General features: G+C 47.8%; 2 protein-coding genes across 4 annotated transcripts in view; one reads left to right on the top strand and one right to left on the bottom strand.

Moving 5' to 3' along the window:
- The window catches only part of LOC133371807 (myosin-11), a 115,814-nt gene extending 114,367 nt beyond the window's left edge, over window positions 1-1,447 (top strand). For 2 of the 3 annotated variants that reach the window (XM_061599639.1, XM_061599640.1), the window contains one exon: window positions 763-1,447. In XM_061599639.1, coding sequence (XP_061455623.1) covers window positions 763-922 — 160 coding nt within the window. In that variant the 3' untranslated portion in view covers window positions 923-1,447. The remainder of the gene's footprint in view (window positions 1-762) is intronic. The other variant, XM_061599641.1, reaches the window with a different exon arrangement.
- NDE1 (nudE neurodevelopment protein 1) lies at window positions 955-27,133 on the bottom strand. Its single transcript, XM_061599642.1, has 9 exons — window positions 26,959-27,133; window positions 22,371-22,482; window positions 21,518-21,671; window positions 14,885-15,033; window positions 13,895-14,031; window positions 12,361-12,531; window positions 11,080-11,171; window positions 9,369-9,505; window positions 955-3,316 (listed from the first exon to the last, which is right to left on the bottom strand). The coding sequence occupies exons 1-9, from the start codon at window positions 27,116-27,118 to the stop codon at window positions 3,235-3,237; spliced, it is 1,194 nt and encodes a 397-aa protein (XP_061455626.1). The 5' UTR covers window positions 27,119-27,133; the 3' UTR covers window positions 955-3,234.
- Window positions 27,134-27,146: the final 13 nt, after the last annotated feature.

Below are 27,146 nucleotides of genomic sequence, written 5' to 3'. Positions count from 1 at the left end.
CCGTAAGAGGTCAGGGCGACTTCTAGCTTTAAAGCTAATGGGGGTTAGACAAGGCCCTAAAAGAGGAGGGTGTCCACTGATAGACACTAACCTCATGATAAATGGAACCTCCAGCCTTAGAGGCAGGATGCCTTTCAATACCAGCAGGAGCTGAACGCATCCTCTTGCCCTCAGTCCCTGCTTCTCAGGTTACCTGAGGCATCTTCCTTTATCACTGTGATAAGCAGGATGCTGGACCTCATGATCTTTTAATGGTCTTTAACTCCAGCACTGGGAGCTGTAACCAACCCATCTAGCTACAGAACAAACTGGAGCCGGCAGTCCCCTGCCCACTCCAAGTCAGCACCCAAAGCATGGTGGTTTCCAGTCCTCTCACAACGTGGCCCACAACCAACCCACCCACCTCTTCACCAGAAAGGAGACATGCCTAGTGCGTAGAGCTGACTATAGCCTCTTGGCCTTTTGTCTACTTAGCGCAGGGGTTGCCAACATTTTAGGGGCATATTTGCAAACCTCAGAAACTTTTGTGAGCACTCCCCCCCCCCCCAAATCAGGCATGCTTCCTTCAGGCCTAAGTTGAACAAGGAGGAGGGAAGAGGCCCTGCGGACACATTCGCATCCGCAGGCACCAGGTTGGCAATTCTAGGCTGGAAGCACCAATCTTTCCCTCCTCTGAGTGGAGGGAGGGAGAGAGAAAAATACGTGGCGAGGAGCTGAGTGCACTTTCCCACATTCCCTTTTCTCCTCCCTTTCGTACTGCAGGCGGGGGAACGAGCCAGCCTCCTTTGCCCCTTCACGCCGATCGGGGGGTGGTGGCGGCGGCGGCGGCGGCGGCCGGCGTGTGATCGAAAACGCCGAAGGATCCGAGGAGGAAGTGGATGGCCGCGATGGGGATTTCAACGGAACAAAAGCCAGTGAATGATGATGATGATACTAAAAAGCCACGCTTGCTGATTTTCATTCTGCACCAAACTAAATGAGTTTATTTTTAAAAGGAGGGGCAATTGTAGCACTGTATGCCGCTTGAATGATCCCAAAGCCACCACCACCCACCTCCCGGCATCGATGATTGCACAGCAGCCTTTTAATCCAGTTTATACACCAACACTCCTAGCTGTTGCAGAATTACTATTTCCCCCCCCCCAGGTGTTACGCCGGAGTGATTGCATTTGACTGAGGGCGAAAGGCAACACTGTGGTGTGAGCGAAAAGCCAACAGCCGGACAGAAACCCATTTGGCCTTTTTTCTAATCTTGCTACCCCATCATTTCCTCTCCTTAACTCAGTTTCAGGTACAGTCACACACACCCCCCCCGGATTCTGCACCCCTCCCACCCAGTTCACAGGATCAAAGTGCCTTTCTTCATCACTTCTTTTTTTTGAAAAATGAAAAAGTCATAAACTGCTGTTGTTTTCAACGAATTTCGTGCTTAAAAACACACTAATAAAGGTTTATAAAATCACTGAGGCTGTTACGAAGTTTCGTTGGCATTATGCGTGCAGAGAAAAGGCACTAGGATGATGCAAAGGTTCCCAGCTTTAGGCAGAAAGGCAAAAACTGTCAAGCTTTTGTCTGCCCACACAGAGGACCAGAGACTTGGTCTATTTAAAACAGTTACAGGAAGCCTTATAAGACAGTCTCTCAACCATGCCCTCATAGAATTGTAGAGTTGGAAGGGGCCTATTAGGCCATAGAGTCCAACCCCCCTGCTCAATACAGGAATTCAAATTAAAGCATACCCGACAGGTGCCTGTCCAGCTGCCTCTTGAATGCCTCCAGTGGCGGAGAGCCCACCACCTTCCTAGGACATTGGTTCCATTGTCATACCGCTCTAACAGTTAGGTTTTTCCTGATGTTCAGTTGAAATCTGGCTTCCTGCAACTTGAGCCCATTATTCCATGTCCTGCACTCTGGGATGATCGAGAAGATCCTTTCTCATTTAGCTTCTGCCAGTGCAGGCTTGCTTTAAAAAAAAAGTTTTGGAAAATAATTTCCAGAAGATTAAAGTGGCTCCAGCTGGTGGTGGAACTGCATTATAGCAGGGGAGGACTGGGGAACACACATGGAAGAGATGAAAAGGAGCAAAAACAGCTGCTGTTAACTTGTCACCCCTCAATCAGCCCAAAGTGTCACTCCACCCTCATCCAAATAACAAGGGTCACAGCGTTCCCATCACACAAAGAAATTTCCAGGATAACTTTAAATTCTGTAGTCAACATCACTGTATATTTCAAGGGGAGAATCTGGGCTATCTCCCAACCAATCCCAAGGCCACTGAAAAGGTGTGGCCTGCACAAGAGTGGGGCTGCGTAGTTATTGGACCCAAGGCACACAAACCAAAAAGGTAGCTTTGTTTTGCTGGGGTTGCCAGCATGGTGCCCTCCAACTGCCTGGGCCCAATGGGCAGTAGGAATCCAACACCATCTGGGAGGGCCCCTGCTTCCCCCCCCCCGCAATTTAACACAATGCAAACTCTGCTTCTTTACAAACAACTGACGCCTCAAAGCCCCAAACTTGAAAAACAGTATTGCGATAGCAACGCATCAGATTAAGAATTCCTACGCAGGCGTAAATAACCCTCGTCAGCAGGAGTTTGACAGCTGTCAAAACAAGATGAAAATCCTGCAGTGAAGGGAAATGGGGGCTGCAAAGGCTCCCCCAGGTAAACACAGACTCGCATTACATCAGGACCAAGTATACTGATAGGCATGGAAGCCCCCCCCCCCAATCTTTTAAGCAGCTGTTTTCTTCACCAGTTGTATTTGCAATTGAGATTCAGGGCCCAGCAATGCTGGATTCCAGCAGAAGGCTGACTCAGATGTCACACTAATGCCACCATCAACTTCTGGCAGGATGCACAGCTACTGTGGTTGATTTAAGAAGTTCAAAGTGCAATGGGAAGGCAGATCCATCCAACATCATGGGACTTGCAGTTGCCGCTTGAGTTTCTCCCGGCCAGGACATCGACACAGGCCTTTATGGTGGATCTTCCACAGGAGATCTTGCGTGCGTGGCATTGCCCTTCTACTGTAGCACAGCAACCACCAGGCTTGGGGGGGTCCAGTCTGGTAGAAAAAGATGCAGCCAACTGTCTCTGTGTACCCCTGCATTTCTACAAGTCTCCTATCCCAGGCGAGAGGCTGTGAGTGTTAGTATTCCATTAAAAACCGAAAAATTAACCAAGTTTCCATACAGAGGAAGGCATTCTGGGCTAGTGGTCCCTCAGAGAAGCAACTAGACTACCCCTTGTGGAGTAAGGCTCACCGGCCCTGCGAGGTTTGACGGCCGAGTCCCCAAATCCAGCCTTTTAACCATCCTGTTGAAACACAGCAGGAGAGGGAGGGATTAGCTGTATTTCATTTATTTGTGAAGGTCATATCCTACCCTTCCAGGAGCCCAGGGCAACAAACAAGCAATAAAACACTTTAAACATCTTTTAAAACATTGTTAAAACCATTCCGACATGATCAAGGGGATGGGGTGACTCCCCCGTGAGGAACGGATGCTGCATTTGGGGCTTTTCAGAGTAGAAAAAAGGCAAGTCAGAGGCAACAGGGTAGAAGCATATAAAATTATGCACAGCATGGAAAAAGTGGATAGAACCTGTGGACATCCAATGAAGCTGAATGTTGGTGGATTCAGGACAGACAAAAGAAAGTACTTTGTCACGTAGCGCATAGTTAAACCAAGGAATTTGCTCCCAAAAGAGGCTTGGATGGCTCTGAAAGTGGATTAGACAAATTCACGGAGGAAAAGGCTATCATAAGAACATAAGAGCCTGCTGGATCAGGCCAGTGGCCCATCTAGTCCAGCATCCTGTTCTCACAGTGGCCAACCAGGTGCCTGGGGGAAGCCCGCAAGCAGGACCCGAGTGCAAGAACACTCTCCCCTCCTGAGGCTTCCGGCAACTGGTTTTCAGAAGCATGCTGCCTCTGACTAGGGTGGCAGAGCTATTAGCCCTGTAGCTACACTCTGCCTCCATAGGTGGAGGCAGGATGCTTCCAAACGCCAGTAACATCATTATTATTAAATTTATACCCTGCCTTATGGCCAAAAGGCCCTCAAGGCAGCTTACAAAAAACACAAACATAACAATACATCAATAGAACATAATACATCAATAAAATAATACAATTCTCAAAATTAAATAACAATTCTCAAAATTAGATAACAACATTATTAAAAGCAAATTATTGAGCAAGTGTTGCTTTAAATACTTGTATATACATGTCCACAAGCCAAGAGCAAGAATAAAGCTGGCAACTGTTATCTTCGTTACCAGTCAAATTACACTGGCATTTGCTGGCAGCAGCAGCGGGAGAGAGTGCTTTTTGCACTCGGGTCCTGCTTGCGGGCTTCCCACTAAGGGGATCTGGTTGGCCAACATGAGAACAGGGTGCTGGACCAGGTGGGCCACTGGCCTGATCCAGCAGGGCCTTCTTATGTTCAACACATAACACAGATGCAGACTGGGATAAGGTCTCTACTTAAAAGGCTTGTTGAAAGAGGAGGGTCTTCAGTAGTACCGCAAAGATAACAGCCTGTCTAATATTTAAGAACTTAAGAACGTAAGAAGAGCCTGCTGGATCAGGCCAGTGGCCCATCTAGTCCAGCATCCTGTTCTCACCGTGGCCAACCAGGTGCCCGGGGGAAGCCCGCAAGCAGGACCCGAGTGCAAGAACACTCTCCCCTCCTGAGGCTTCCGGCAACAGGTTTTCAGAAGCATGCTGCCTCTGACTAGGGTGGCAGAGCACAGCCATCATGGCTAGTAGCCATTGATAGCCCTGTCCTCCATGAATTTGTCTAATCTTCTTTTAAAGCCGTCCAAGCTGGTGGCCATTACTGCATCTTGTGGGAGCAAATTCCATAGTTTGACTATGCGCTGAGTAAAGAAGTACTTCCTTTTGTCTGTCCTGAATCTTCCAACATTCAGCTCCTTTGAATGTCCACGAGTTCTAGTATTATGAGAGAGGGAGAAGAACTTTTCTCTATCCACTTTCTCAATGCCATGCATAATTTTATACACTTCTATCATGTCTCCTCTGACCCGCCTTTTCTCTAAACTAAAAAGCCCCAAATGCTGCAACCTTTCCTCGTAAGGGAGTCGCTCCATCCCCTTGATCATTCTGGTTGCCCTCTTCTGAACCTTTTCCAACTCTATAATATCCTTTTTGAGATGAGGCGACCAGAACTGTACACAGTATTCCAAATGCGGCCGCACCATAGATTTATACAACGGCATTATGATATCGGCTGTTTTATTTTCAATACCTTTCCTAATTATCGCTAGCATAGAATTTGCCTTTTTCACAGCTGCCACACACTGGGTCGACATTTTCATCGTGCTGTCCACTACAACCCCGAGGTCTCTCTCCTGGTCGGTCACCGCCAGTTCAGACCCCATGAGCGTATATGTGAAATTAAGATTTTTTGCTCCAATATGCATAATTTTACACTTGTTTATATTGAATTGCATTTGCCATTTTTCCACCCATTCACTCAGTTTGGAGATATCTTTTTGGGGCTCTTCACAATCCCTTTTTGTTTTAACAACCCTGAACAATTTAGTGTTGTCAGCAAACTTGGCCACTTCACTGCTCACTCCTAATTCTAGGTCATTAATGAACAAGTTGAAAAGTACAGGTCCCAATACCGATCCTTGAGGGACTCCACTTTCTACAGCCCTCCATTGGGAGAACTGTCCGTTTATTCCTACTCTCTGCTTTCTGCTTCTTAACCAATTCCTTATCCACAAGAGGACCTCTCCTCTTATTCCATGACTGCTAAGCTTCCTCAGAAGTCTTTGGTGAGGTACCTTGTCAAACGCTTTTTGAAAGTCTAAGTACACTATGTCCACTGGATCACCTCTATCTATATGCTTGTTGACACTCTCAAAGAATTCTAATAGGTTACTGAGACAGGACTTTCCCTTGCAGAAACCATGCTGGCTCTGCTTCAGCAAGGCTTGTTCTTCTATGTGCTTAGTTAATCTAGCTTTAATAATACTTTCTACCAGTTTTCCAGGGACAGAAGTTAAGCTAACTGGCCTGTAATTTCCGGGATCCCCTCTGGATCCCTTTTTGAATATTGGCGTTACATTTGCCACTTTCCAGTCCTCAGGCACGGAGGAGGACCTGAGGGACAAGTTACATATTTTAGTTAGCAGATCAGCAATTTCACCTTTGAGTTCTTTGAGAACTCTCGGGTGGATGCCATCCGGGCCCGGTGATTTGTCAGTTTTTATATTGTCCATTAAGCCTAGAACTTCCTCTCTCGTTACCACTATTTGTCTCAGTTCCTCAGAATCCCTTCCTGCAATTGTTAGTTCAGGTTCAGGGACCTGCCACAACTCTAAAGGTCCGCTTCCTATGTTGCGCGGAACAGCCCTCCTGATAAGATGGTATCTGCTGCAAAATGCAGTGATCGACTGAGTATATAAGGGGTAAGATGATGTTTCAGATATCCTGGTCCCAAGCTGTATAGGGCTTTGTACATCAAACCAGCTCCTTGAACTTAGCCTGGCATCTTGAACTGCACAAACCCACAAGCGATTATGAGTTATGGCAACAGGAAGAAATAAAACAAGGAAATGCCAGAATGTGTAAAGAGTAGGAGGAAATATTAATTTTCAGCCAGCAAGCTCCTAATTGTTTTAATGGGGAAAGTGACTCATCAAGCAGGGGTGGATTTTCATGTTTCCAGTGGCTTGCTTCACACCTAACACTAAACCAGCCCAGCCACATTTCCCAATCTGTGGCTCTCCAAATGTTTTGGACTCCCAATAGCCAGCCAACATAGCCAATGATCAGCAGTGATGAGAGCTGTAGTCCAACAAGTATCTAGAAGGCACCAGAGCCTGGAATACGCTCTGCTGTACCAAATCCACAGGTAACCTAGTCCAGCATCCCATCTCCAACTGCCATCAACCAGGTGTCTTCAGGAAGCGCACAGGTAGAGCTTGAAGGAAACAGCTCTCCCCTGCTGTGTCCCCCCAGATCTGTTCTTTGGTGGTAGACTGCCTCTCAACATGGAGGGTCCATTTAGCTATCATGTCCAATGCCGAAGGGAGAATTGCTTAAGTCAAGAGTCAGCAACAACCTTCTTAGGCCTGTAGGCACAGTTGGATTTTTGACTGAGCTGCTGCGAGGGGGCACTCTCTCAGGTCACTTCTTTGCCCCCCCCCCGTGCTCTGAGAGTCAGAAAGGGAGAAAACATGCACACACTTTGCTTTTCCAAGAGAGCTGGGTAAAAGTTGGATCCAGCAGAATTAATCTGAACCTTGAAAAGGACCTAGAGTTGAAAGAGGCAGTGGGAAACAACGTCACTCTTCCAACTTCCTCCCTCAAGTCCATGTACTTTTCAAGAGAGTAAAAGGGTTGCCACCTCATAGCCGAGGGCTCAGAGGATTCAAGGGCATCAGGGAGAAGACCTCAAGAGCAGCATTATGCCCACAGGTGCCACGCTGCCGACTCCTCGCCTAGGTTGAAGTGCTCCAACAAAGAGATCCAATTTCATCTGAACTGCAGAGGAGGGCTGGGGGTGGCATTTATGTAATGCACTAAAACATTTTAAAAAACAAGCCCAGCCCAGTTATATAACACTGTCTTCTCTTAAGCTGACATAAGCAGACTTGCTCAAGTAAGTCAAGCATGAGAGGACGTCCGTTTGTGGCTAACGATAATGTCTAAATAAAAACCAGCCCTCTTCAGGGGAAGCGTGCCACCAAAATACCAGCTGCTGGGCAAGTAACAGCAGGAGAGTGCTACCGCCTTCAAGCCCCGATTGCAGAGTTCCGGGAGGGACCTGTTGGATGCCAGGCTAATGGACCCAGCAGGGCTCTCCTCTTGCCAGGTTACACATGCATAGGTGGTGCTCTGTAAGATCACTCCTCTTAATAGCGAACTCGGATGGCGAGTGCCAATAGAAACCAAGACGCTGAGAAACAAGAGGAACCTACCAGCTTTTTGGGGTGGGGAAGAGAACTGTTAAGGTCTGCGGAAGCATTATTATTAATTTTTTAATTTATTTTATTTATTACATTTATATCTTGCCTTTCCTCCCAGAGGGGTAAAGGAGCCCATTATCATTATTATTAGTAGTAATAATAGTAACAGTAATAATAATTTAATTTTGGATTTAATAATAATTTTATTAACTGATTTAATTAACTACTTGCAAGAAATCATTCTTTCAACCTGGCAGTACCTACTCTTTGGAACTCCCTGCCTATTGATATCAGGCTGTATTCTTTTCAGCGCCCATTTAAATCTTTTTTGTTTAAGCAAGCCAAACCCATCCATCCGTGGTCGGTAAAATAAGTAACCGGCATACGCTGGGGGGTAAAGAAAGGCCGGGGAAGGAACTGGCAATCCCACCCCATATATACGGTCTGCCTAGTAAACGTCGCAAGACGTCACCCTAAGAGTCGGAAACTACTCGCACTACAAGTGCGGGGACACCTTTAGTTTATCCAGACACATAGATGTTGATGTGCTTTGATCTTCGTAGCATATTGTTGTTTTAATTATTTTAAACATGTTTTAATTGCTGTTTTAAACTGTTTTACTGACTCTTTTGTAATCCAGTTAGAGATTTTTTGATTTTTTTTTTACAATCAAGCGGTATATACATTTTGTTAAATAAATAAATAAAAATAAATAACTGATTACCTGCCCTGAGGTTCCAGGCAGGTTACAACAATTTAAAGTACAACCCCCCCCCCACCAAAAACACAGCCTAAAAAGAGCTGAAAACACTCAGAAGCTATGGAAAACTGAGAGTCAGTTAGAGACAGAACTTGGGGAAGGCATACAATGCCCTTCTTGAGACTCTTACATCTTATTATTCTGGAAAAGGGCATGGCAGGCACCCTAAAAAAGGAGCACTCCTGTGCAGAAATGAGCATGCACTCCAAGACTTCGTTGCAGCTCCCACTTGTAAATAATATCAACGGTGTGGCGACTGCTCCATTAGGGTGAATGGGGCTCTGTCCCACCAACTCAGCCTTGATTCCTCCAAGGCCACTTCTCTGGCATCAGCTTCCTCCGGGGCCTGTTTTGCCCCTTGTAGAGCTCAACCAGGGGGAGGATGGGGACAAAACTAGAATTAGCTGGCTCTGCTTGTCATTCACTCTGGCTCCACCTACTGTGGCCTCTCTGCCTTACACCCCAGCCCCACCAGTCCCAATTGGCGCTAGGCCCCACTAATGAATCGACTAGCCTCTCTGCTAAAGAACACCCCTCCCAGCTCATCAAGGCCTTGGACATTTTTCTGTACTCTGGAGCTGGACAAATCATACCGTCCATCTCTCTCGAATTTCCATCATCCCTGACCTAGACCCTCTGAATAGGTGGGATGTGAACACTCACCCTTGGGGACCGTAGGGGCCACTCAGCCGTCTCTCAAAGGCATCTCTATCGAAATGGACTGGCGGGGGTAAAGGGCTTCGGTACGGCGCATGGTCGTACACCAAGTTTTGACAAGAAGCCAGTTTGCATTCCAGCGCCTAGGAGCAAATGCAAAGTTAATTTCAGTTCAGAAGCCCACGGGAAAAGAGTCGGTTATCCAGCGCTTAAATCCCCAAGCAAGCTTCAAAATGGACTTGGGAGGGCGCGGAGGAGTAAAGATGTTTGTACAGGCCATGAGCGAATCAGTTTACTGGGTTATCACTCAGCAGTCCTTGGGGGGTAGGGAATGGAAACCAAAGCAGAAATTTTGAAAATTGTTTGAAAAAAACAATTCTGCCATCTTTCTCTTTACAAAATATACCACCATGTCTCCAGCGCTGCAACACTCTGAAGATCACAAACCTGTAGATTCAAGCCTTTCATCCCAACCCAGCAGGAACATCTCCTGCTGAAATCACCAGGGTCCGTGTGAGAACTTTACACTGGACTGGGCCCTGTTATTTTCTAATTCCCTTTCCAATCAGTCGCTTTTGGGAGTTTTGCTGAGGAAGTAACAAGTAAGACCACGAGTAAAGGCTGGCGTTTCCCATCGGTTCTGTCGAGACGAAGACCGATATACAAGCAGGGGGAGAGCAGAAAGTGGGTCTGGGTCTAACAGTAGATCCCTAAATGATTTGCGGAAGATCAGCATGGATTCTACACACTAACACAGACGTACACGTCCTAAATCGTATTCCTGAAATGAAGCAAGCTCAGGATAACTAGGAATGGATTTGTATGTGATAGTGGTGATAGGCTACAAGTTGCATTCAGGTCTGGTATGCAACCCAAATTCCCCGGCTCTTTATGTCTTTTGCACTAGGTTTCAGATAGTGGATCTTGGGGTTCAGTAAACAAACAAACTCAAAGTAGATCCCACAAGCCTGAGGTCTGTTCACCCTGGATATAAAAGAGCCATTGAGACCTTGTTCCACAAACTTAGCCACTTAGAAAACAAAGCCAGACAAAGCCAGTGTAGTGAAACGGTTAGAGTGTTGGACTCAGACCTGGGAGACCAGGGTTCAAATCCCCACTCAGCCATGAAGCTCCCTGGGTGACCTTAGGCCAGTCACTGTCTCTCAGCTTAGCCTACCTCACAAGGTTGTTACGAGGATAAAAATGAGGGAGGAGAACCATGAATCCCACTCTGAGATCTTTGGAGATTGTAAAAGGTGGGATATAAATGCAATAATAAATGAATAAATTCCAAGTAATTTGCAAACTCCGTGGCGCAGAGTGGTAAGCGGCGGTAACGCAGCCAAAGCTCTGCGCAAGGCCGGAGTTCGATTCCAACGAAAGGAGGAAGTCGAATCTCTGGTAAAAGGGGTCGAGGTCCACTCAGCCTTCCATCCATCCGTGGTGAGTAAAATGAGTACCCGGCACATGCGGGGGGGTAAAGAAAGGCCGGGGAAGGAACTGGCAATCCCACCCCATATATACGGTCTGCCTAGTAAACGTCACAAGACGTCACCCTAAGAGTCGGAAACGACTCGCACTACAAGTGCGGGGACACCTTTACCTTTTTTAATTTGGGACAGGCTGAGCTCATTTCTTAACATAAACTTCATCCTACCGTTGTCAGCCGGGTCCTCATTCCGTTCTGCGCCAACCCAGACAGACACCAACAACTCACCCCAACTTTTCGGAGGAGATCTCCCACGATGTTGAGCACCGATATCCGGGCTGCTGGCGTGAGTGGGGTTGCACTGTAGCCATCCTCAAAACCTTTAGAACAGGATCAATTTCGTTTACACAGTACAGACTCAGAGCAAGCGCAGGGTATATTCCACCACCACAATGTTCAAACAGATGTAGAGTACAGAAAAGTTAGCACCTTATGAATATTTGCATCCCTCCTACCCTGTAGTTGTCACTGGAAAAGCAGCAAGGAGCTAGCCCTCAAGGCTAGGTTTATTTATTTATTTAAAATATTTCTATCCCGCCCTTCTACCCTATAATAGGGCACTCAGGGCGGCTTGCAAAAAAATCAAACACGTATATAATAAAATTGTGCCCAATAAAAATCACAAAAACATTAAAATAGATTAAAATACATAAAATAATATATATACATATACACACACATACACATATATAGGGAGTGGTACTGAAGGGACTACTGAGGTAAAAATTGACATGGAAGGCATAACATCAGTATCAGGCTCTACCCTCAGTCCCTCCCAAAGGCTCTCCGGAACAAGATCGTTTTCAGAAGTCTCTGGAAAACCATCAGGAAGGGAGCAAAGCGGGCTTCCTGGGGTAGGGTATTCCAAAGCTTGGGGGCCACAGCTGAAAAGGCTCCCTCCCGCGTTTGAAAGCTTAGGAATTCTTAGAAGCCATTCTCTGTTCTATGACCCTTACACAGCTGGAACTCTTCTTTAAAAACAAAGATTAAAGCAGTGATGGGGAATCTGCGGCTCTCCAAATGATGCTGGACTCTTGACTCCCAACATCACTGGCCATCTGGCTGGGGCTGATGGGGGCTGGAATCCAACAACATCTGGAGGGCCACAGCTTCCCTATCTCTGGGATAAAAGTTTTTAAAACATTTGTAAACCGCTTTGAGGGTTTTCACAACCAAGCAGCATATAAATTCTGTTAAACAAATAAACAAAAAGCCTAAGGCCAGTAGTGGCTGACTGAGCATCTTCCTTTGAAGACTAAATCTTACTTTGTTTTCTTTTCATGCCAGCAATGCCTCTGCAGCGGCCATTTCAACCCTGGCTGAATTCCTAGCCTTATTAGAATTTTTCAAGCCACGTTGAAGTATACTGAAGTGCATCATGTCGCTGCTCCTTCAACTGCCCACAAGGGGCAGTTGTTGCACAACACCGCTCTGCTATTAGAAATACTGGTGCTTAAAAGGAAATGCTTAAAAGGAGAGACATCCTAGGTCTTAAAATGACCATCTCACCTCTTCTGTATGTTCCGGGGGTGCTCATTCCAGTGCTAGGGCCTATAGGAGTCGAAGGCCCAGAAGGGGTCACTTGTACAGCTGTATCCATCCGTTCCGATCCCAGTGAATCTTCTACCGAGGTCCTGGGTTTCTCCTGTTTCTGCTGCACAGCCAGCTCTTGACGTAAATCTGGAAGGAGAAAGGAAGCACGCAAGACCATGACAGCTGCTGTTCCCTTCCCATCCATCCAGGGAAGTATTTGGCACAGGTAGGTCAAAAGTGCGGAGACCCCTAAATTGCACAGAACGGTTCTGTCTAACAGACAGCAGGGGGAGACATTTCTTCCCTTAGCTCTGCTCTAAGGAACACTCTGGTCAAGGGATCAGCAATCCCACTCACCCCTTTTAGAGGGAGGGCCGCAACACAGCAGTAGAGCGCCTGTTTTGCAAGCAGAAGGTCCCAGGTTTGGTCCTCCGCATGCCCAGGTAGGGCTGGGAATGTCCCCTGCCTGAAACCCTGGACAGCTGCTGCCAGTCAGTGTGGACAATACTGAGCTCGATGGACCAACTGCCTGATTCAGAATAAGGCAGTTCCTAGGCTGCTATGGATAGGGCAAGGATCGCCAAATGCTTCCCTCTCTTAGGCATATCCCCCTGTTCACATCCCCAGGAACTAGAAAGTCAGAATTCCACTTTCTCAAGGAGGGCAAGGAACAACTGGGACGCCATGACCAAAAGTCAACTAAAATTAAATCACAGGTGGAGAAGCTCAGGCCTGAGCCCCAAATGCGGCCCTCCATAGGCCTGTCTGGCCCTTGGGACTCCCCGCTCCACATGCTCCTCAAGTGCTTTTGCCTGGCTGCAAGGTGTCCTTGGGTGGCGGTCACACCTCTTGCTGTCTGGGTAGAAAGAGGAGTGTGTGCAAACTGCTGGCTTTTGCCTGGCTGGAATGTCACTGACATGCAAAGGTGAAAATTGCATGTGTTGCTCCACCTACTTCCCCCCTCTGACTCCGCCCGCCCCTGGCCTGTGGCCCCCAGAGGGTTACCCACAAGAGGACACGGCGCATCGGCTGGAAAAACTGCCCCACCTCAGCTTTAAACAGAAGAGGTGTCATGAAAATTCATGAACTGCAGGTCTGGATTCAAATGACGCATTCCAGGCAGTTTTCCACGCCATGAACTTTCTGGGTGTTACTTAGCTGGGAAACGCTGCTCTTAGTTAAAATATCCCTTCTGTTGTAGAGATGGCGTTTCAAATTGCTCATTAATCCACCAGAAAACCAAACGTCCCAACATACCCTTGGCACAAATTGGGGACGGGCTGTGGCTAAGCAGTAGAGGATCTGCCTTGCCTACAGAAGGCCCCAGGTTCAATCCCCGGCATCTCCAAACAAGGGCTGAGAAAAGGCAAAGAGCTGCTGCCAGTCAGTGTAGACAATATTGAGCTAGGTGGACCAACGATCTGACTTAGTTTAAAGCTGGATGAATGGGCTGTGAAATTTTTTTAAAGCCAAGGAGAGGATCTCGGAGACCACCCAACTCTTTGCTAACCTCGAGCTTCATCTTTCAGCCGCTGCACCGATTCGAAAAGGTTCTCCTTTTCGTCCAACTCGCTCTCCAGGAAGGCGTTCCTTTCTATGGCCTGGTTCATACGCTGCTCAAAGTCTTCCAAAGACATTATCGTGGCTCTGCAGAAGAGGGAGAAAAACCCCACCCAGCCTAGAGTTAGCAAACTTGTCAGCCTGAAAATGAGCCAGAATTGGACTGAGGAGTCCTGTGTTCAAATCTCAACGCAGCCATGAAAGTTTTCCCATATCGCCTTTGGCAAGCCACCAGCTCTTATTTTAAACCAGAACTTGGCAGGACCGTTGGGTAAAAATGGAATAGTGCACTCAAAGAATGCCACCTTCAGCCTCCTAAAAAGACAAAAAAAGGTTTGGACAGGAGCATGATCAACACACAAAACCTATGCTGGAAGGCTGCTACCTGGAAACAATATATTTATTCTTCTTAGATTTCTGTCCTGCCCTTCCTCCATCCTGGAACCCAAGGAGGTGCTCATGTGGTTCCTTGTCACTTGCCCATCTAGGTACTGACCAGACCTGCTTTGCTTCAGCAAGGTGGCGGCCAGCCTCATGAGCCTTTAGACCAGAGGTGTGGAACCTCAAACCTGTGGGCCAAATGTGGCCTTCGTGATACTCCCTAAGCCACACCTCTCACGGACCCTGTTCCACGCCACCCTCCAGGGGTTTTTGCCTGGCTGGAACATGCCCTTGAACTGCCTCTTGCTCACCAAGATGGAGAGGTAGGTGTGAGTGTATAGAAATCTGACTCCTGCATGGGAGACAGGTGGGAGTCCCACCTGCCGCTCTGCCTCTGGCCTTGCCCACCACCAGGGTAAGACCATGGAAGGTTCTGCACAGGGCATGCAGCCCTTGGGCTGGAAAAGGTCCCCAGTCCCTGCTTGAGACCAAGGCAAGAGAAGACCTACTTCCTTACAAATTAACAATGGGGGAATAACCTCCCCGCGCAGGCTGGTACCTCTTTGCCCTTTCCAGGTCATCGTTTGCTTGCTCGAGCTCCCGGATATATTTCTGCAGCTGGTCTTTGATGGCCTTGGTCTGCGCCAGCTCTTCCTCCAGGGCGGAGATCTGCTGGTTGCCTTCGGAGTGCTGCGCTGTGATCTTTTCCTAATCGCAAAAGGCAAGAAAAGGAAAAGGGCCAAAGAATCAGCCTCATTGCCACGCAGCTCCTCAGCCAAGCTTACTCCATTGCCTAAACGTGCAACCCAAGGCAGAGGCTGATGTTCCAGTGCAATAGGTTGCTCAAAATCCTACATCAAGATGCTAGTCCCTAGGATGGGGTGGGAAACCTCCGGCCTGCAGGCCTTATTAGGCCCCCTGCCAGGCATCCCCATTTGGCCCACAGGCCTGTTTTAATCAAGCCATGGCCACCAGCCCTACACCTGACATCAAGGGTAGGCCAGGTCAAGACATGGCTAGACCAAAAGGGGGGTTTGCAGGAGGGCTCTGATCAGGGCAGGTGAGGGCAGGAATCTGATTTGATGTCCTATCTGGCACTTTGGAATGGCCCCGATCCAACCAGGGCCAACCCAACACGGTTCCAGGCCTAAACCAATTGGGGGGGTCTTGCACAATGTCTAATTAGGGTTTAATCCCTAATTGGAAGGGGCTGGATAAGGAGACGCATGCAGTCTACCTGCCTGCACCTCCCCCCCCCAATCCTCACTGCCAGTTTGCCCCCACTGTTGACAACTCCGGATCACTCCAAGTGGACCCAATCTTGCCCAGAGCGATTCGGGGCTGCCTCAACCCACTTGGAGAAATCCCATGTTGACCCGAATTGGCCCAATTCGGTTTCGGATTCAGCCGAAGCCGGTGCACAGCCCTAGTTTGCAGGCACCACCAATCAGAAGCACACGCAAATTCCTGTGCGCGCTCTGCGCATAGCACTTTCCAAGCCCCGGCAACCAGCTTGATTGTCGGGCTTGCAAAGTGCAGTACCTGTTACGCTCCGATTTCAAACCATGCGGGGAAAAATGGGTCAGCCTGATGACATTATGATGTCAGGAGAGTCAAACTTGGCCCAAAAGGGGCAAGGAGAGATGAGGATCCAGCCCACCAGCAGACCTAGTTCCACACGCTTGCCGTAGGGTCCACTCTCACATCAATTTAAGGAAGATGCAAACGTGGAGGAAATCCGTTCGGTGCCCTGCAGGCTTCTCTTTATGCAGATTTCCCACCTGCCAAAGCTGGCTAGCGACTGTACAAAAGTAAAAGGATCTTTGGTATCTTGGGCCTCTGCTGATCCTTCCAGCCTACACATTCTTTTGGCTTTGGGTACACACCCATTCAGTTCTTCAGCATCACCAAGATGACGAGTGTCAATGGCATCCCAGCAGCAGGCTATGGTTGTTGTGGTTACCTAGGAGCACTGAAACTCAGCTTGATGGAACCTGCAATTGGGGCAGGTGTGGGAATGGAGAGGTGAGCAAGGGAAGCCAAGAAGGGTGTGCAAATTCCTACTCAGCTCTGAATGACAATGATTGACGAATGGAAGGAATTAAACAGATCCGTTGTGGGAGAAGGGTGAGTGGGAAGTTATTTATCAAATTTATACCCCGCCCTTCATTCCAAAACACGTAAAGCACTCTAAAACATGTTAAAAGCAAGCCATCTTTAAAAACAAATTAAAACAAAAGAACTTTAAAAACATCTTACAGAGCAATTCCGGCACAGACACAGACTGGGATAAGGTCTCTACTTAAAAGGCTTCTTGGAAGAGTAAGGTCTTCAGGAAGCACTGAAAAGATAACAGAGGTGGCGCCTGTCTAATATCTAAGGGGAGGGAATTCCAAACTGGAAATCAGTGAACAAAACAAGCTTTTTATTTCCCTCGCCCCCTTTAAGTTCTTCTGCACCTCTACATGAGTGCAAGGCAGACCATCTCAGGGGTGGGGAAACTCAGGCCTGGAGCTCAAAGGCAGCCCTCCATACCTCTCTCTGGTCCCCACCGGCTTATTTATTTATTTTAAAAAATTAAATCAGACTTCTAAAGCTTGCTTACTTGTCCCTTTCCCAAGGGAATAGTTTTTCAGCTTTTTTGTTTTGCATTTTTGAAATTCTTGAAATGGGATCAAAACTTAATAAGATACTGAAAAGTGTACTTAGAATAAAGTCAGAAACATGCATATAGTACAAAGTCAGCTTCATCATGCATCATATAGATATATAGAGAGATGTGCATATGTTTATATCTCTGTATCTATAAACACCTTCTCTCAATTCAATCTGCACTTTCAACAGAAAAGGTTTGTTGATTAACACTAAGAAGATCCCAACAAGTTTAGTAGTTTTCCCACATTAAAATACTTCTATAAGAATCTTTGATTTCATACACGCACACACACACCCAAATAAAATATAAGAGCTCAAAGCATCCCGGGTTGTTGGGGTTTTTTTGGGTTTTTTAAAAATCCAAACAAAACATAATTGGAATTATTCAGAGTGCAGTGCGCAAAATAATGGGCTCAAGTTGCAGGAAGCCAGATTTCGGCTGAACATCAGGAAAAACTTCCTAACTGAGAGTAGTATGACAATGGAACCAATGACCTTGGGAGATGGTGGGCTCTCCAGCACTGTAGGCATTCAAGAGGCAGCTGGACAGCCACCTGTCGGGGATACTTTAAGTTACATTGAGCAGGGGGTTGGACTCAATGGCCTTATAGGCTCCCACCACTCTACTATTCTAGGATTCTATATAAACAAAACTCTCTTTTCTTTCCCAGGGGAATTGTACCACTGGGGCGAGGAGGTCCAGAAATTGTCGGAATTCCTCTATTGAGATGTGTAGCAGAGTTGCATAGCGCTGCGGAACGGAGAGTACTGAGTGAGCTTAGTTTGTGTGTGTTTGAATCTTTGCTAAGATTCTACCTTCCCTGCAAATTAGTCAGACAGAGACTTTAAGCTGTAAAATAAGAAACAACTACTTTACTCTGGAAGTACATGCTTGATAGGAAAGAGTTCTATATCTAGCTAACTGGCTATGCTGGAGCAGTGAGCACTGGTCCCAGTGCTGGCCCTCACCCTAGTTGAGAGGAGAGACAAAGAGAAGATGTGTGCTCCCCTCTCGAGAGAAAGAGAACACAGAGAAAGGCGGGAAGGAACTGAGATCAACATTCCTTTGCTTATCAGCCTAGCAGGAAGGGGAGAGAGGGCAGAGAATCAAAGGGATAGGTATAGCCTTAACCAGCAAGAGGTCTAGCTCTCTAGCTACCCTTATTAACCCCATGCAGCCTCAACCCACCAAGTTGGAGTTGAACCTCATACATTCCAACAGAAATCTCTAATTTTAATTCTCAGCTTCAATTGAACAAGAGATCTCTGAAGGGAAGGAAGCAACCAGTGCAAATGAAAGGGGGGAGATACAGGACAGGCAAAAGAACAGATTAAGCTGCTTTATGCCAGGTTGGGCCCTTTGACCAATCCCACTCAGTATTGTCAAATCTGACTAGCAATGGCTATCCGGGGGGTTAGGCAGAGATGGGTCTTACACCCAAGACCAGCTTCCCACAACCCAGTGCCTCCAAATGCTGTTGGATTCCAGCTCCTGGGGTGATAAGACTTTTAGCCCCGCAACATCGGGAGTGCAGGGGAAGGATGCCCGAGACTGTTTAACCGGCAATGTGTGGAGTGCTCCTTCAAGCAGCGCCTAAACAAAACTATGGAATTCACTCCTATAAGATGTTGCGATGGCCACCAATGTGGATGGCTTGAAAAGAGGACGAGACAAATCCAAGGAGGGTAAGGCTGTCAATGGCTACTAGCCACAATGGCTTTGTTCTACCTCCACTGTATGCCTCTCAGTAACAGTTGATTGGAATCACAAGTGAGGAGAGCGCTATTGCGCTCAGGTTCTGCTTGTGGGCGTCCCAGAAGAGGCATCCATTTGGCTACTGCAAGAACAGGATGCTGGTCTAGATGGGCCCTTGGCCTGATCCAGCAGGGCCCTTCTTATGTTCTTATGGCCAAGATATGAACCTAGGACCTTGCACATGCAAAGCATGAACTCTGATCCTTTGCACATGGCTCCTCCCTGCAAGAAAGTCTCCTTCACACAGTGCATAACTGATGTATGGAATTCACGGTGAAAAGGCGTTGCGATGGGTGTCGCCTTGATGACTTTAAGTGGAATCATTAGGCTCAGGGGCAGCGTATGTCTCAGTATATTGAATAGGAAAACAAACAGGAGGGCTATTATGCTTGCGCCCTGCTTATGCAGTTCCTGGAGGCCTCCCATTGGCCACTGTGGGAAGAAGGATCCAGGACTACATGGTCTTTTCGTCTGATCCAATAGGGCTCCTCTTATGCTCGTTGTTACAACTCCCATTGCAGAAGAACTTGTAGATGCTCCTGTAGAGCTTGTCTGCACCCTCTTCTCCGGAGCAAGCCTGGGCTGGGCTGGCTTGGCAGTGCCCAAGAATGAGGTCCTACATGAGGCAAGGGGGCTACTGTGGGAAAAAGGCTGTTCTCGCCTCCAACATTACCCCTCCTGTTGTCCCTTGTTCATTCCCAAAGACAATCAGCCAGGCGTTGTTGAGTTCAGAACACATGCTCCAAAATGCAGAATGAGCACTAAACTATTCCCCCACACACTATTTTTTGGAGGGCACAAATTTTGTGGTTGGTTTGGAAAGATGCACCCTTGGTGGGCCTGGCAACCTCTTGTGCCGGCAACCCAGATTCTGGCTCACATCCTCGGAGCCCGCACGCTGCAAAAATCCTAACCCTTGAATTTGGGCTTCAAGCCTGTGCTGCCACCCAATTGCAACCAACCGTCAGCTGGTCGGAGCATCAATAGCCCTCTGTCTTCTCCCTTCCCTGGCTGCTCCTGGTGTTGCCATTTCTTTGGCTTGGATGGATGAATGAACCAATTGTCAGAAGACTTTGCCTTCTGCAGAAAAGCGTTTCCGTCTTGGACAAGGGGGGTGACTATTTCCAATTTGGGGGGGGGGGCTTTTAAGAAAACATATTACTTTCGTGCCAATAATTTACTCCCCAGTCCTGGACTTTCTTTCCCCTTCTATTCACCAGTAACCCACTTTTTTATTTTTAAGAAAGCAGAAGCTACTAAAGGAAGCTTTGCGGAAAGTCTGTAGCTCACCGGCAGAGCAACTGCGTTGTGTGCAGAAGGTCCCAGGCTTAATTCCTCGCATCTCCTGATAGGGCTGGGAGAGGCTCCCTGCCTGAAACTCTGGAGAGCCACTGCCAATCAGCACAGACAATACTGTGCTAGATAGAGCAATGGTCTAACTTGGTATAAGCAGCTTCCTATGTTCCTATACATACGAGGGTTATAGCTCAGTGGTAGAGCATTTGCTTTGCATGCAGAAGGTCCCAGGTTCAATCTCTTGCATCTCCACAGAGCGCTGGGGGAGACCGCTGTCTGAAACCTCTGAGCCACTGCCAGTCATGTAGCCAATAGAGGGCTAGACAGACACAACATTAAGTGTTAAGGCAGATTCTCGTGCTCTTGCAAAGCTGCTGGGGGGGGGGGGAGTCTCTCTCTGAGTAACTTACAAACATGAGACCAATCACTGTGACCGGCAATGTTTAATACGCAAAGGCAAATGGTGCTTGTACCAGAACAGGGGCCTAACTGACCCCAAGGCAAGAGGTCAAGGGCCTGGCTCAACCTCACCCCACACCGTGAATACCAGTACTGTACAAATGCAGAGAGCTCAGCCCCTCCCCATTTTAGTTCCCTCCAAATAAAGAAGGCCTCCAATGGGACGTCCACAAAACAAGCCAAGGGCCGGGAGGAACAGCCTTGCTGTTATCCGTCCTCTAGAAACTGGAGCTCACAGAGACAGGCTTCCTTTTCATGCGCAAGTTGCATTCTTAGCTTTCATGGTATACAGCGGCTGACTGGGTCTGCCTCAAGCATGCATCTGGAACTCTGCTGGTCCATGCCAAAAGGTTCATCTATTCTAGCATTCCTATGCTCAACAATGGCCAGCCAGATGTCCCAGGGAAGCTCACAGGCTGGGCTTGAAGGAAAGAGCCTTCCCCTGCTTTTTGCCCCTAGCATCTCTGTGGGATAGACTGCCTCTCAGTCGATGTGCGGGATAGACTGCCTCTCAACCTGGAGGCTCCATTTATTAATATTTATTAAATTATAATTATTATGTATTTAATTTATGTTCCCCACCCCTTCTTCCTCCTAAAATGAGCCCAGGATGGCAAACAAACGAAAAAGCCCTAAAAATCTTTTTAAAGTCTTAAAAACAATTCCAACACAGACGCAGACTGGGATAAGGTCTCTGCTTAAAAGGCTTGTTGGAAGTAGAAGGTCTTCAGCAGATGCTGAAAAGACAACAGAGACGGCGCCTGTCTAATATTTAAGGGGAGGGAATTCCAAAGGGTGGGTGCCACAACACAGAAGGCCTACTTGGCTATCATGTGAAACACCAAATGGGAAGCTGCCATGAAAGAAGAACATAAGAGCCCTGCTGGATCAGATCTGACAGTCCATGCGCTTCCCGTTTCCCACAACAGACCAACCAGATGTCTCCAGGAAGTCCACAGACAGGGCAATAGATATTCGGTGGTATACTGCTGCTGAACCTGGAGGCTCTGTTTAGCGATTCCTCACCTTCACCGACTCGACCTCCATCCATAGCCTGTTGTTCTCCGACAGGAGGTCTCTGTTCCGAGACTCTGTCTGTTGAAGCTGCATCTCCAGCTCTGCTTCATATTCCCGGCTCCCTTCCTGAAACTCACGCAGCTCTTCTTGGGCGTTCTCTGCGCTGAGGGGCAAAGCCAGACACAGCGTCAGTATTGTGAAAGTCACAAACGCAGGGGTTGGGCATTCATAGAATCATAGAATAGTAGAGTTGGAAGGGGCCTATAAGGCCATCGAGTCCAACCCCCTGCTCAGTGTAGGAATCCAAATCAAAGCATTCCCGACAGATGGCTGTCCAGCTGCCTCTTGAAGGCCTCCAGTGTCGGAGAGCCCACTACCTCTCTAGGTAATTGGTTCCACTGTCGTATGGCTCTAACAGTTAGGAAGTTTTTCCTGATGTCCAGTCGAAATCTGTCTTCCTGCAACTTGAGCCCATTATTCCGCGTCCTGCACTCTGCATTCTCCACGCTATGGAAATTACAAATTCCGCCACCCAGACTCTGCTGAGAGAAGCTATGATCTCCAACCAGCAGAAATGATGTACACTGAAGAACCAGGTGTATTTTGCATGATGCATTCTGGGTTTGGTGGTCATGGGTAAGGGGCATTGGTAGTTCTTGCAGCCCAATACTCATGATGTTTTTTTCTAGGATGTTCCTTCTCCCCCCCCCCAAAAAAACCCCCTCACACTTTTCACACCAGAAGCCTTTTTTTCCTGGGGTGCTGTTGCAAGTTAGCATCCTTTGTGGAAAAAGAGTTACAGTGATTTGCCACAGAGTCCCCCACCCTGCCCGTACCACAGAAGGAAATCCAGATGTTTTACCACTGTTTATATTTAGTAGCCAGCTCCTTCCAGTAATTCCTTTCTTCTTCCATGGAGCCAAACTGTTTTCTTTCAGCGTCACTCATCGTAGAAGACTTCAGGCATCGTTTACCTATAAAGCATGTACATGGGGTGAAAATATAGCCTATTAAATCTCCATGCAATGTCCAGTTACAGGCATAAAGACAAAAGATGTTGGGCTAGTTCCCCACCCCCCAGTTCTAACTCATCAACCAAAAAAGGACCCCACGGCATCATATACATCAATGCAAACAAGACAGGCCCTGCCCCCGGCTTGCAATCTAAACAGACACAACACAAAAGGAAAATAGAGTGGAAGGGAGGAGGAAATGGCTTCTCAGTACAGCTGGTGGTGGCCCTGCATCCCTTCTGTATTACAGCCTGAATAGCCAGGTGACTATATGATTCATAACAGCGGGGGTACAGGAACCTCACAGCCAAGTCATCCATATGCAAGGGACAAGGAGGAGATGGAGGGACGCTCACCGAAAAAAAGCTCTCGAGGCATGTGGCTCCCACCCAGAGCAAAGATTAAGAACACATATGGATTTTGTTTCTGTGGAGTGGCTGGATAAAAAATGGGACGATGATCCCATGGGACACCCACTCTGAGCTCTTTTGAAAGAAGGGTTGGCAGGATACATACACACACTGGTAACTTGGAAAAGCGCCAGCCATGGGGCTCACCAAAATAATCCCTATCTGGCCTGAAGTTATCGTCCACATTCATTCTGTACTGGAGACATCCTCGATATTTGCAGATACCTGTGCACTTTTAAATTATATTCCTCTGGTATGGGGAGCAACGGCAGGACCACAAAAGCGGACTTTGCAAGTCCTTACGGCCGTCAAGAGACATGTACTTCGAGCCTGGGAGGGCAAACACCCTCCGCCTATTATGTAATGGGCTGAGGACCTTACTGCCCATTTGAATGTATTTCGTAGACATGTCAATTTCATTTGGATGCCTATCAGGACATTTAAACTGGAGGGAATTTATTGGCGAAGGGCCGTAGCTCAGTGGCAGAGCACCTGCTTTGCATGGAGAAAGTCCCAGGTTCAATCCCCAGCATCTCCAGGTAGGGCTGGAAGAGATTAGAGAGCAGCTGCCAGTCAGTGCACACAATACTGAGCTAGATGGATCCAATGGTCTAATTCAGTATAAGGCAGTTTGCTATATTCCCGAGTATTTCTCAAGAAATAACTTTCTGTTATTTCTGAATAAACTTCTGTTAGTCCTCAGCGGAGTGAAAAAGTCACGGAGCTAAATTAATTTTTTTGCTGCTTCATCTTATCTGAGGCCCCATCTACACTATACATTTCAAGCAGTATCATACCACTTTAAACAGCCATTGCTTCCCTCAAAGGATCCTAGGAACTGAAGTTTGTGTAGGATGCTGACAGTTGTGAAGTGGCCGCTGTTCCCATCACAGAGTTACAATTCTCAGAGTGGTCTCGCAGAAAATCCCTCTATGCAGGGAACTCTGAGAACTGTAGCTAGCCCTCTCCAGCTGGCCAGGGCCTGTTCAGCTTGCCACAGCTGCACAAGCCAGCCCCTTCCCTGTCCGCAACTGCCAGCTGGGGACTATGCAGCTTGACCACAGCTGCACAGGTGGCAGGGCACGTAACCCTTGAGCCACTCCCTGTGGGGGTGATCTTTAGCTGGCCCTTGACACCCAGGAGACATGAGCGGGGATTTGAACTCACAGACTCTGGACTCCCAGCCAGGCTCTCCTCCCTGCTGTGCAGTGTTAGAAATAATTAAAACACACGACATTCATGGTTGAGCAGGGATTTGAACCCTGGTCTCCCAGGTCCCAACCCAACTCTAACCACTACACCATCCTGCCAATGCATTTTGTGGCATATTCTGAGTTAATCTATCTGCCCCCTTGAGCCTAAACAGACTGGCCTAAATAGTAATTTCCAACTACATGCATTTCAGACATAGCTCAGCGGTAGAGCATCTGCTTTGAATGCAGAAGGTCACAGGTTCAATTCCCAACATCGCTAGGTGGGGCTGGGAGAGGCTCCCTGCCTGAAATCCTGGAGAGCTGCTGCCGTCAGTGTGGGTGATACTAAGCTAGATGGGCCAATGGTCTGACAAGGCAGATTTCTATGTTCCTAACCAAAAGGTGCCTCTCTCCTAGGTCCTTCATAAAAACCAGAAAAGGGCCATACATTCGCAACAAAAGACACAAGTAACTTCCGCTATCACCCTCAAGACTAAAAACCACAGACGGATCCACGAGCCTTTCGCTGCCTGATGGCCACAAGCCATTTCCTTTCTTTAAGGAGAACAGCTGATCACAGACATTACAAAACAAACCATGACTCACAAGAGGAACTGGAAGTTTTGGTGGGTGAAGATGAGGAGTCACAGGGTGCCGAGAGAACGAATGTTAACTGGCTTCTACTCTCCAGTAAGGAACTGCAGCTTCTCTAAACCAAGGCCCTATCCAAAATTATTATTTTTTGAAATGTGCCTTGAAAAGCACCCAAACTGATGGCGACTCTACAGGATTTACAAACAACGAGAATGGAGAGTCCCACCCTAATATTTTTTTTAATCCTTTCTTTATTTCTGTTTGTATTTTATTGTTTAATTTCTAAGCTCCTCAGAAAATGAAGGTTTGTGGGGGGGGGTTAATAGAAGGGTGGCATATAGATACTTAAAATAAAGAAATAAAAAATAACAGGACACAGAATTGGTGCAGTGTTCTGGAAGCTCTGGAACGGCCCTTCATTTTTACGGCTATCCTCATTTTAAATTGATTTTGTGGCTCCAAAGTCCCTCCCTCCTCTCTTCTGCATTTTAAACCAATTTGCAATTTTATAACTGTTTTAAAGACATAGGAAGAGCCTTACTGGATCAGGCCAAGGATTCATCTAGCCCAGAATCCTATTCAACCAGATTCCTGTAGGAAGTCTGCAAGCAGGACCTGTGTGCAACAGCGTTCTCACATGCAGTTCCCAGAAAATGGTCTTCAGAGACATACTGCCTCCGAGAGCAAAGGTAGTTTGCATTTCGGATGGGTTTGCACTTGGTTGCAGCTGGTATAGCACAGTGGGGAGGAGAGCCTGGCTGGGAGTCCAGAGTCTGTGAGTTCAAATCCCCGCTCGTGTCTCCTGGGTGTCAAGGGCCAGCTCAAGATCACCCCCACAGTGAGTGGCTCAGAGGTTATGTGCCCTACCACCTGTGCAGCCATGGGCAAGCTGCATAGTCCCAAGGAGCCCAGTTGCCCCCCAGCTAGCAGTTGCGGACAAGGAAGGGGCTGGTTTGTGCAGCTGTGGCAAGCTGAGCAGGCCCTAGCCAGCTGGGAGGACTAGCCTCAGAGGGAGGCAATGGTAAACCCCCTCTGAATACCGCTTACCATGAAATCCCTATTCATAGGGTCGCCATCAGTCGGGATCGACTTGAAGGCAGTCCATTTACCATTTACACGTGGTTGCTTTATTGTAACTTTTGTTTGATATGATCCTGTACAGTGTTTAATAGGCAGCCTGTATATTGAACCAAAATCTTACTTATTCATTCATTCAGAATCCTCTGAACAGGTTAGCCATCCCTTGTTCTCACACCCCCATGCCTGCTATAGGGCATGAAAGAGGTTCTGAGGACATCTACAACTGACGCCTGCTGATGTAAGCCTGCATTGCAAGACTTTGTAGTTACCCAGAGCTTTTTGCCAAATGTAACCAAGAAGGGGTTTTTTGGGGGGGAGAGGAAGAGAAAGAGACCATATTTTAACTCTGTAGCAGCTAAAGCTGCCTCAATGGGTTGTACTCAGTTAAGTCCTACTCAGAGCAGATCCACTGAAATTAATGAGTCGTGGCCATTAACTTCAATGGGTCTACTCTGAGTAGGGCTAGCATCGAATGCCACCCACAGAAATGTCCCCAAAAAACCCAAAACACTTCACAGCTACGTCTGGGATAACAGTCAAATATGATTACAGTATTAATCAATTCAGGAGGGGAGTGGGTAGAGTCAGGCAACTCCTCCAGAGTGAAATCTTCATCTGGCACGCAGTGGATCAGTTACATCCAACACCTCGCAATACTCACAGGCAGGACCACACACTTGGAGAGGGGGGACCCCAAGTGTCCTGAGGACTTCAGAGAACAGAGCAAATGATGACAGAGGAAGTTATTCCGGATTCAACGCGGGGGGAGGGAGTACAAACGGCGGTGGTGAAGTATACCCCCCCCCGCGGAGGTGGGGGAGGAGATAAAAGCGAGGCCTCTTTCTTGCATCCCGAAGAGGTCTACCATGTTCCCCCCCCTCCCGAAAACTATTGCCAAGAGCCCTCCCCTCCCCATAAGGAAAGGTGATGAAGCTGGGGTGCCCAGAAAGTGGATCCATGGTTAAAAAAAGGGAGCGGGGGGGGAGATCTGCTGGCTTCCTCTCGTTCGCTGTGGGATCCAGCCGCCTCCTCAAGCACCGGGGAGGGGGTTCAGTGCCCCCAACCACTCCTTTTCTGCTCTCCTCTAAACTTCCCTCTTTGTTTTGAAGGTTCAACTGACTCGAGGGGAAAAAAAGAAGAAGCTCCAGCCAGCCGCTCACCCTTTCTGCAAGGAGAATCGGGCACGCAGCAACAGCCGCCGTCCTCCTTCCTGCCCCGGTTCCGCTCTGGATCGAGAGAGCTGCAAACTCCCCGCCCCGCGTCAGCTTGCCCCGTGCCCCCATCCGAAACATTACAACTAGGCTCTGCGCGGCCTCCCATTGGCTACCGGGTCACGCGGCTCAGCCGA

This window comes from Rhineura floridana, chromosome 17 (assembly GCF_030035675.1).
Source record: "Rhineura floridana isolate rRhiFlo1 chromosome 17, rRhiFlo1.hap2, whole genome shotgun sequence".
Lineage (NCBI taxonomy): Eukaryota > Metazoa > Chordata > Lepidosauria > Squamata > Rhineuridae > Rhineura > Rhineura floridana.
Note: the sequence above shows the minus strand (reverse complement) of the source record. Positions and strands in the feature narration are given on the sequence as shown.

Coding starts and splice junctions, on each gene's coding strand:
- NDE1 (XM_061599642.1), bottom strand. CDS start 27,118: ATGGGAGGCCGCGCAGAGCCTAGTTGTAATGTTTCGGATGGGGGCACG. Junction 12,532..13,894: donor GCTGAAAGATGAAGCTCGAG/GTTAGCAAAGAG, acceptor TTCTCCTTCCAG/ATTTACGTCAAGAGCTGGCT. Junction 9,506..11,079: donor ATCTCCTCCGAAAAGTTGGG/GTGAGTTGTTGG, acceptor ATTTGCTCCTAG/GCGCTGGAATGCAAACTGGC.